Source organism: Hippocampus comes, unplaced genomic scaffold (assembly GCF_001891065.2).
Source record: "Hippocampus comes isolate QL1 unplaced genomic scaffold, H_comes_QL1_v1.1 scaffold105, whole genome shotgun sequence".
In the NCBI taxonomy this organism is placed as follows: Eukaryota; Metazoa; Chordata; class Actinopteri; order Syngnathiformes; family Syngnathidae; genus Hippocampus; species Hippocampus comes.
Window position 1 is genome coordinate 651,801 of NW_017806235.1, and position 10,547 is coordinate 662,347.

At 44.7% G+C, this 10,547-nt stretch overlaps 1 protein-coding gene across 1 annotated transcript; it reads left to right on the forward strand.

Annotated features, from left to right (window-relative positions):
• Positions 1 to 570: 570 nt before the first annotated feature.
• On the forward strand, positions 571 to 10,007 carry ranbp3b (RAN binding protein 3b). Its single transcript, XM_019856874.1, has 17 exons — positions 571 to 666; positions 3,086 to 3,141; positions 3,449 to 3,485; positions 3,560 to 3,637; positions 3,717 to 3,788; positions 4,506 to 4,571; positions 5,003 to 5,095; positions 5,204 to 5,313; positions 5,395 to 5,514; positions 5,995 to 6,095; positions 6,185 to 6,260; positions 6,354 to 6,444; positions 7,296 to 7,423; positions 7,489 to 7,609; positions 7,713 to 7,855; positions 8,889 to 9,078; positions 9,163 to 10,007. The coding sequence occupies exons 1-17, from the start codon at positions 645 to 647 to the stop codon at positions 9,204 to 9,206; spliced, it is 1,548 nt and encodes a 515-aa protein (XP_019712433.1). The 5' UTR covers positions 571 to 644; the 3' UTR covers positions 9,207 to 10,007.
• The last annotated feature ends 540 nt before the right edge of the window (positions 10,008 to 10,547 follow it).

Below are 10,547 nucleotides of genomic sequence, written 5' to 3' on the forward strand. Positions count from 1 at the left end.
GCCCTATATTTTAATACGTTGGATCTCATTTGGTTCCGAATAAAGTGACCCGCCCTGACTGGAAGAGACAAACCCTCAGTTTTAAAAATGTCTCCCTCTAGTGGTTCAGCGGTGTGAACTAAATTTGTACAATTTAAACCTGTGCAATTTCCACAACTATAAGAACCAATTGTTGTTTTGGGTTCGTTTCTTTTGTTTAATTTTATTTTTGGAAATCCATGCAAGTATTTGAACCACAAACCTCGAAAATATGAAGCAGACGTGCTAAGAATCATCGAAATAATTTTAAATAAATAATATTGACATCAGCAAGAAAAAAAATGTATATAAATAAGGGTTGTATAGAATTTTGGAAGGATGACATAATTAAACTAATTTCATTTGGATTGTATTATTTATAATTTTGTTCTGCTGTGGCGCTCACACGAAAGCAGACGATGGCCGACGAGTGCAAATGCAGGCGGGACGCGTGAGCTCGTCGACGAAGGCCGACGAGTGCAGACGCAGTCAGACGAAAGCAGACGAATGCAGATGCAGGCGGGACGCGAGAGCTCGTCGACGGCGGCCGAGTGAGCGCTCCCTCTCCCGGCCTGCGCCTGTCTTATCTGCGCGGTGGCTTGTGGGTGTGTGTGCGTCGAAGTAAAATGGCGGACTTGGCGAACGAAGGTGAGTCGCTTAGCCGTGTGTAGCGGGGAGAGAGAGGAACACAAAAACACGCACTGCCGTCTTCCGATCGGCGCCATCAGCGGCGTTTGTACTTCGCTAGAGGATGATAAGACACAGGCCGGCGGCTTGTTGGGTGCCGGTTGAAGTCGCACGAGTGCTTCCCGGCGTTTCCAAGGCTACACTGTTAGCAAACAAGCTAACGCGGCTAAAGGCTTTGGATCCGGCTAATAGCTGGAAAGCTTCGGAACGCCCTCGAATGCTAACGTTGTAGTTAGCGGTTTTATCGCACAATGCTAGCACCCGGCTATTCATAGCCAGTTTGTTATGCAGACATAATAGACACTTCATATTTATTTGCTAGTATATTGTCGTTGTAAGTGTTGCTTTATGTGAAACCAGCGAGTACATATCAGGTCGCCTGTGCGAGTGGGTACTTAAGACCTTTTTTTTTTTGCTCCCCCCCATGTTGTCAACGGCCGGCTGGGGGTTCAGTTGACGTTCTTTTAGGCGGGTAAAGTCGTCTGACTTATTCTTATCTGTCTTGGAGACTAAATGTTCCGCCTCAAGAGTTCTTCTGGTTACGCTCAGCGTGCGGTGTCAATAGTGTCGCCAAAGACGTTTGTGGAACCGTCACAACCCTGAGCGATGTTCCACTATTCGCCCCTTTACCATCGCCGTACAACTGGGTGGCTCTGTCTATTTACTGGATGGCCTCTGGAGGATGCTCGAGTTAGTCCATCAATCCAAATGAGATAACTTGGAAAGAGATGCTGTTGTTACCTGATACCAATGCAGTTCACACACAAATAGACATGCAATGTCGTTGTGTTTACGAGGATGTTTGCTGTGCTTCTAACAGCCTCTAATATATATGTGTGTTAATCTCGACACTACTTAAATGTTATGCCATTCCTAATTCTGACAAAGAAAGAGACATGCACGTTTTTGGAATGTGGGAAGAAACGGGAGTACCCGGAGAAAACCCAAGCAGGCACGGGGAGAACATCCAAACTCCAGACAGGAAGGCCGGGGCCTAGAATCGAACCCTGCACCTCTGCGCTGTGAGGCCGGCCAACATGCTAACCATTCAACCACACTACTGCCCACACTGCTCTTCACGCCAATAATCTTCCTTCTGCGCTCGTCGAGTTGAGTTTTTGGGGCGAGTAATTTCTCTGATTCACTGTGTGCTGGATCTGTTTGCAGCTTTAATTCAACAATACAGTATGTTAATTTGTGGCTGTGGTACAAAAGTGCATTATGTCATTCTGAGAGTAACATCGGCAGAATTTCTGCTATTGGTTCTCATAGGGTGCATTTTATTGCTGTTTGAAACTGTTGAAATGGTTGTTGACTTCTTTTAGGCACGTACTTACCCCTGACTGTCGTCCTTTATTTTTTTTTTCCTCCTAACGCAATAGAATTGGAAACATTAAAAATAACGTGTGTGCCATACACTTCACTTGACACTACCATCTTGAAGTTGCACTTCTCTGAAATGGAAATGGATGGACGCTGTGGACATATAAAAGGGCTGCCTTGTGTTTTTTGAGGCTTGGCGTCATTTCCATGCCTTGAAACCATCACCCAGATTCCTACGCAACTTTAAATCAATAGCCGACCCTTGGATTTATCTTTCTTATCCCGCCAGTAAACACAACTGGTTTTCGGTGAGTGGCGGCGCAAATGAAGCATTTGAGGCTGCTCTTGTTACGATGTACTGCAGTTCCACACTACTGCAAGTACAATAATAATAAAATAACAGGAGATTCTGCACAGGTGCCCAATGGTGTCTTCTTAACGGTCCATTTATCAGCATCTGAACCGCCATCATGATTTATTAGCACAACGTAACCAGATGCAATTGAGGTTTATCTTTGCTACTTATACTTTATTAATCCACTGACAAAAGCCAGTGCTGTGATGAATTTCACAAATACCCCCACGGTTCCTACGGAGGCTTAAAAGGACCAGTTGATATCTACGATTGAGGAAATCTTCCCAATGAAAAAAAAAAAATGAACGCATAGACTGAGCATTCAATAAACCACAATTGAACCAAAAAAGGGGAGAAACTGACAATCAATATGTGGACAAATGCGATAGACTGCTGACACCCAGGACATTTATATTTTTTGGTTTGTTTTTGTTTCGGGGTCACATTTGTGCTCTTATTATACAATTGTTTGAAAACTACTAAAATGACGGGGTGGGGGGGGCTGCTTCTGAATATTTCAAATTTGACCCCAAAATAACCCCTCTTACCTCCAAAGTAGAGTTGAGTCCATCAGTACCCTTATAATGGAAATGTTGCCATCCTAAACTGAACCCCACTGTTGATGCGCAGTGTGGATACATCATTGTCATTGTATGTGGATGATTAAAGTCTTTTTTTTTTCTTTTTTTTTTCTCCCGACAGACAAGCCTGCTATAGCGCCTCCTGTATTTGTTTTCCAAAAAGACAAAACTCAGAAGGTGAGTGCTTCTATAACGATGATAAAGTGCTTTCTGCGAGCTAAAATAAGAACGCCTTTGAAGAAGGCGCTAAGCACATTCCTCACCACTGACTGAAGTATAAACAAGGCTCCACCAGAGGGCTTCTCAGGCACATATTTCACTTTTAGTCACGATTGCCCGCGATGTTCACGGTTGTAAATTTTCAAATGACAAATTATTGTATATTTTTAAGCTGGTAAGATTTTTTTTGTTTGTTTGTATTCTTTTAATAAAGCTGACCTTGTCTTGAGATTGTTTCAAACTAAGCTTGGTGTGTATCTTACAGCGATCTGCAGAGGGCTCAAGTGCAGAGGATGGAGAAGGTAAAGTCGAACGTCGAAAGAGGCCGATTGCTTTGCCAATGTGACAAAATTATTCATCGGATTTGATCTGTCAGATTCAGATAAAGACGAGACAAACTACTTTCCTCCAGTAAAAAGGGAGAGGACTTCATCATTCCCGCCGCTCCACTCGGGTAACAACTTTGTTGCTGTTTTGCTTGTAGCACACAGAGTTGATTTGTATGCTGAGGCTTTCTCACGACTCCTTTGCAGTTCCCAAGAACAATGTATTCATGCCCCCCAGTTTCTGCCAGTCTCCTACTGGGAACTCTGACTCTGAGCCAGGTGAGCTTTCGCAATGACTTCTTGTTTTTAAAAAAAAGGGCCCCGATCAATAATGAAGCGGGGGAAGAATGCTCCCATCAACCCTTATCTGACCCATTGAGCGAGATGTGGGTTTTTAAAACTGAGAAAACAGATCGGTTCAACAATTTCGGTTCTATCCCGCACTGGAAATGTATCAGGTTTGAGGGGGAGGTCCCATCTCATGTAAATTAGCCACTACTCACCCTCTGATATTGGTGTTACCAGGACAACTAGGTGGGTGGCTATTTTTTGAGCTCACAGTCTCAAAAAGTAGACAAACGACAGCATGGTTTGTACTTCGACCCATGGCGACAGCGCTTCAACACCAAGCTACCAAATTACACTTGTCAGTTGTTTGGCAGATCAGTGAAAAGCAAAACTTGTCGTTAACAGTTCCAAAATGTTTTCTCAACAGGGCAAAAGGGTCAAGATGACTAAAAGAACCGAACCACAGCTTGTGTTTTTTTTTTTTTTTTTTCTTTCTGTCTTCGGTGTCTGGATCACTGCCACATTTCAAGACAAATGTTGAATCAAAATTAGCATTGGCTTGAACAGAGGAAAATGTTATAAATGACTGAGAGTGTTGCTGTGGTAACAGACTCAAGTGGCTCAGAGAGGTGCAAAAGAACAGAAGTTGTGATGTAACCGATGTATGTTTTATGTTTCGTCCCTTCACCTGCTTTCGGGCGTCGGCAGAGGAGAAGCCAGTTGGGTTCCGACTAAAGCCGCCGACTCTCATACACGGGCAGGCGCCCAGTTCAGGTTTGTGCTGCATGTTGCCTTAAGCCACTTGGTTCCCTCCAAAATGGTACAAAAAGAATTCACAAATAGTGACCGGGCAGTATTTTATTTCGTCAACTGCAGGAACACTATTTGTAACCTTTTTGTAATAGCTATCAAATACATGTTGAGTTGCCTGTGAATGGCAATGCAACGTTCCAGATGAAATGGTCACTCGCAAGCTTTGCCAACGAAAATAAAAATAACATATAAAATTTAAAGAAAAGGTTTAAAATCCTCTAAAAACAACTAATAGCAGTGTTTAGCTCCACCCACCCACATTCATACCCAAGTGTCGCAGTTTTTTCCTCTCGGTGGAAATCAGGCTTTTGGATTTTAATTCAAATCAAGAAACATTTTTTAGCACGGAAACTCATCTTCTGAGTTAAAAGCACTCGTGTTTGTTCTTGCAGGCGTCCCGAGTCAGAAACCGAAAGAGCAACAACGCAGCGTTCTCCGCCCTGCGGTTCTTCAAGCGCCGCCCCCCAAATCCCACACAGAATCCAGTATGTATTGTATAAATCACATTTCCTCCACCTGCCGCAACGTCATTGTTACTTTGGCTGACATCTTTGCACACGCTTGTCGACTTTACAAGTTATCCTTCTGTTCAGACTCCACTTGCGGAACCAACGGAGTGAAGAAGTCGTCAGACGGCCCTTCCGCACCCCAGTCCCTTTTCCTGAACAACACAGAGCACTCAGCCGCCCCGAACACATCACTGGTACCTTTGCAGGCAAATCCGGGAAATTATTTCGCCCCAGTCCCAGTTGTGAAGTTTGTTTTTCATTCCCGCTCTTTTCAGAAACACGAAAATGAGGAACGCGGCCCGAGTAACGTCAAAGATGAAGGAGGAACCGAGAAGGAGGAAGGAGACGTAGCAAATTCTTTTGTATTTGGTCAGAATATCAAAGACAGAGCAAAGGTGGGTTCTCGTGAGCCACAACCACCTCCCTCGCGTTGAGACCTCCCACACGCTACACTACAAACTACAAACCCAATTCCAATGAAGTTGGGGTGTTGTGTTAAACAGAACTTGGTGATGAATTTAGGTAAGAAGCGTTCAACACAATCAGTTGCTCCTCCAGTTGTGTGCGGCAACAGTCCTGATGGGCTGTCGTAGTTATTGAAAAGTTTTAGCACAACAAGATTGTCGGTGCTGACCGTTTTCTCAGCTGAACGGGGGAGGGAAAACGATGCGATTCACCCCGTGCCACGGAGTCATCGATCAGCATCATTTTTTTTTAAGAGACATCCAACTATCAGGCCTCTGCTGAATTCAAATTAAGGCGGATTGGGTTATTTAAAAAAAAATGTTTTTCCAAAGTATGTTTATACTCCATTTTAGACTTGGGTCTTGAAGGATGGTCAGAAGCGAGTGATTCCTCCTGTGCCTTCTTCCCAGGTGGACCAGAACAGTACAGAAGAAAAGTTAAAGGACTGCAGTCCAGGAGACTGTCAATCAGAGGGCACCAATTATTTCTTGCAGTACATCTCTACCCCAAGGTATTATCACTTATTGTGTCTTGATGATGATGATGATCATCATTATTGTTGTTGTTGCATAAATCCATTCATCTGTTCTGTCTTTTCAGTTCAAATAATGCCACAAACAGTGCAGACGGCGGGGCGAAATTTGTGTTTGGGCAGAACATGTCTGAACGAGTTTTGGTGAGGGCGGACAGCTTGTTTGTATAGTCAGCCATGTTGGACAATGCCCTAATTTCCCATGTGTCTGTGTCATTTTTTTTCTCCCATGCTTAGAGTCCTCCCAAGGGCGAGGCCCCCAGTGATGATAGTAAAGAGGTTCCAGAGGCTTCAGAGCTCCCATCACAGGAGGCCACCGCAGAGAAGGGTGACTATCCCCCACCCCCACCGAACCCCCTCCCCGCCTTATACGCAGTGATTTATGTTCTCGTTGTGGGTTTTGGGACTGCAAAAATACATCTCGGAAAAAGAAGGCGTTGTGGTCCCTTGAGAGGAAGTTGAATTTACAGGCAGTCCGCGGGGAACAAACTTTCAACAGTCCTGCAACCAGTCGCGAATTTCGCCCTGTGAACGGCTTTCCAGCCCGTCGCTATCCATTACCTAACTCAACAACTAGACCAAATATATTGTCCTGTAGTTTGTGTGCGTGTGTGCGGTCAGAACTCAAAACTGCGGGAAAATGGACATTAACAAGGGATTTGGAAGGTATCAAATGATTTGGACCAGCTAAGGCTAACTACAGGTGTGCTATACTTCCCCTTACATTACACATCTGCCATCTCTTGGAACACAGGGGATCCTGCAAAATGGCCTCACATCAGAAATGAAACTCACTCAAGGCCGTTCAAATTGTGCTTGACACCTTAAGTGTTGTGCGCTTTGCCTTGTGCATATGATCGATACACATCCTCTGGCAGGCTCATAAGAAGTGGCCATGGCCCAGCACAAGTCACATTTTAGACAATTAATTTTATGTGTGGCAATTTATTCCCGAGAGCTGGCACTTTGCACAGCACAAATAAATATTGTACAAAGTGTGTAAGTGGAGATATTTACATATATCTTCCTCTTCCACACACACACACACCATAAAAGGACTTTCCTGGTCACCTCTTGTTTGTGGTCAAAAAGTGACGTTTTGAGTGGTTTGTAGTGACTGTTCAAAACCCTCAACATCAACTGTCCAGCTCAACACCTGACAGCGTGCACTCTTTTCAGCATTGAACAGCGTGTCAGAGTCTTTGGAGGAATCTGCCGCAGCCTACACCAAAGCCACAGCCAAGAAGTGCATCTTAGAGAAAGTGGACGTGAAAACCGGGGAAGAATCAGAAAGCAATGTTTTACAGGTACTTTCGAGGGTTAATTGGACATTTTGGCGCATCGAGTGAGTTTGCTTTGTCACAAAATTCAGATGCAGTGCAAGTTGTATGTCTTTGAGAAGACGGCACAGTCGTGGATAGAGCGAGGGCGGGGCCTACTCAGGCTCAATGACATGGCGTCGACGGACGACGGCACGCTACAGTCGCGTCTAGGTAAACTTAAGCAAAATGAGTGTGTGCAATTAGCTACGCGTTTGACAGGACACGGTTGAAGATGTTTGATGGCCAAACAAGGTCTTGTTTTGCCTCCTACCAGTGATGAGGACCCAGGGCAGCCTCCGGTTGATCCTCAACACTAAACTTTGGCCCCAGATGCAGGTGGACAAGGCAAGCGACAAGAGTGTACGGGTCACCGCCACAGACACAGAAGACCAGGGGGTCAAGGTCTTCCTAATATCGGTGCGTTTTACCAAGCTGTTGATTGGTTGGAGAGGTGCTACAGACGTCGGTCTCCACATTCTCATCAGTGCATCATTAATATTGGTCATTCTATGCAGAGGATAAAGAATGTATGACAGTGGGTACTGTTGTATTGTCTGTCTGTATATGTTACTGCACTGTGTTCATTTAGTTGTGAAAGGGTGTAAGCACCCCAATACAGATGCAATTTAGTGTTAGCATTCAGGTTTTAAATACACGAGTCGCCATTCTTTGTTTTATGATGAGTTTGAAACTCAACCTCAGCTGGGAGTGGCAATAAACACACTGAAGTCTGAAGAAGTGGTTAGGAATTGTATCTGGCAAACTGCTGCGCGGTGTGAAGTGAGTCTCGTCACTGCCACTGTACGTCAACTCTGCACTCGCAAGTCAAAGTACAAGATCGGTACAACAACAATGGCTTGTAAGGATCCCTTTTACAAAATAAGTTTTTAATTTGGAATACCTGACTTCTGTTCCCCCTGCAGTCAATTAACCTAAACTTGATGAAAGTCAGCTAACCGTAATATGTTCCTGAATTATGCTCCCGCAGCAGTAAAGTCACAATTACAATAACTATTTGTATGAAAAACACTTCTTGGCCATAACTAAACAAAGGGAGCAATTTCTTGCCTTGAGTACTTTACTTAGGAAGAGGCGCAAACTAGTTTAGCGTAACCGTGCAAATGCAACAGGTGAGACTGACAAATACTGGCTTTTAGTTTGGCCAACAGATGGTGCTACTTTCCACATAATTGAACCGCAGAAAAATTTCACCCCCTTTTGACTGATCTCTACACGAGTGCTGTGTTACTGAAATGGTTGTAAATACATAATTACAGTAAATCTTTTGTGTGAAAAACACTTCTTAAGACGTTAGATCCATAGGTCGAGACCGGCGTAAGCCATGAACACCCACACTCAATCAAAGCAATGAATGGAACAAAATTTCACGCCTTAATGCTGTTGTCTCCAAAGATGCCTCACTGCTCAATGATCCTGTTGTGTTCCTCAGGGTAGTTCCAAGGACGTAGGTCAGCTGGCGGCGGCGTTGCATCACCGGATTTTGGCACTCAAGAGCCGCGCGGAGCAGGAGCCCGAAGCCCCCGTGACGACCATCCCCGAGGCCGAAGTGCCGCAATCCAACGAGGACGACAGCGATGAGGAAGGAGGCGCGTCCGCTTCGGCCTCAGCTGCTGCGACGAGTCAGTGACTCTCCTTTTTTTTTTCATCGTCCTTTTTGCACAAATATCCCCTTCTTTAACTGCGGCCATTTTGTCCACCTGCAGCTAATTCAGAGGGAGCAGAGAACCAGACTGCGGGAAGCACATAGCGCCACCCCCTCGAGACGGCCTGCAGAAATGCCACTTTGGAGGCATTTTTTTCTGCAGGCATCTCCACGGACACCCCTTTTGACCAACGTGGTCCCTCCAGACCAGTAACTTTTGGATATTAGAAGTGTAGCTCCAGGAAATAATCACCCCCACCCCACATCACACCAGTGCCGGAGTGTCTCCCCTCCCACCAGCCAATCTGCGTCATCAATGGAGTCCTTTCCTCCTCTTCCTCCTCCTGTTGTGTTGGAGTTTCTCCTCTACGTTTCCCTCCTTCCCCTGCTTCCCCCCTCCCCCCCACTAGCAAAAATAAAGACTTCAAAGCTTTGGTTTGGGACTTTTCTGCTCATCATATTGATGAGCATAAAGGGTGTTTTTCCTCTACATTTTAAAGTATGGCACATGTTAAGACTGCAGTTTCTACTTCAGGACCTTTGTATTCACTGTACAGTTGCCCCCCCCCAACCCTCATCTCCTGCGTTCTCCGGATGCCACAACAACCTGAGGGTCAACCGTCTAGCCCCAGAACCTGGAGCCTATTCAACCAGTCTGTCCCGTCAGCTGTTCTGCATCGGGCCCTCTACCAACTCCCAGCCCTAAACCCCCACAAACTTGATCAGTGCATTTGGTTTTGGCAACTGTAATTTATTTTGGGGCGAGAAGAGGGCATCACCATGAGGCATCTCAACATTTGTGCTCTTTGTAAAGGCTAGCGAGTTCACTGAACTTGTCATTAATCGCAGTTTCCTTTGATTTCCTATCGATCTATATTCTAGTGAATAAAGGACTGAAACCGTGCAGCTTTTTGTTCATGTGACAACTTTGAAGGGCAGAAGAATTCTCCTGTTTTCATTATTTTTTTTTTTAATTTTGTTTGGACAAATTCAACTGTCAATCATCCTGCATGTAATAGTTTGTATTTCTTTAAAACATCCCAGGGCTTTATTGTGTTATTTTTATTTACATTTTGGAAAACGTTGGAATGAAATTGTGTGTGCGCGTTTGTGTGTGTGTGTGTGTGCGTGTGTGTGGGTGTCTTTGACTGCAAAGCGGCCGTGTTGTCCGTGATGGTGTAAATTGATAGCGCCGCTGCTCTCTCCTGCATTACAGCGAGTGCGGGGCTCAACATTCTGAGTTTTCCTCGCCACGTTTTTTCTTCCTCAGTGCTCTTTTTTTTTTTTTTTCTCCTACACATTTCCACTTTACGTTACCACTCGCACACATTGTGAACGTTTTATCAGATGGTGTAATTTGGACCATTTGGGAAGACCTAAAAGTGGTTCAAAAATCTTGAATTTGAGAATGAATGTGTGACAAAACCAGGAGCTATTTTTTTAATG

What these genes read in the sequence shown, in the direction of transcription:
- ranbp3b (XM_019856874.1), top strand. Translation starts at nt 645, where the DNA reads ATGGCGGACTTGGCGAACGAAG. An exon ending in CCGCCCCGAACACATCACTG is followed by an intron (nt 5,314 to 5,394) that starts GTACCTTTGCAG and finishes CGCTCTTTTCAG; the next exon opens with AAACACGAAAATGAGGAACG. An exon ending in CAGAAAGCAATGTTTTACAG is followed by an intron (nt 7,424 to 7,488) that starts GTACTTTCGAGG and finishes CACAAAATTCAG; the next exon opens with ATGCAGTGCAAGTTGTATGT.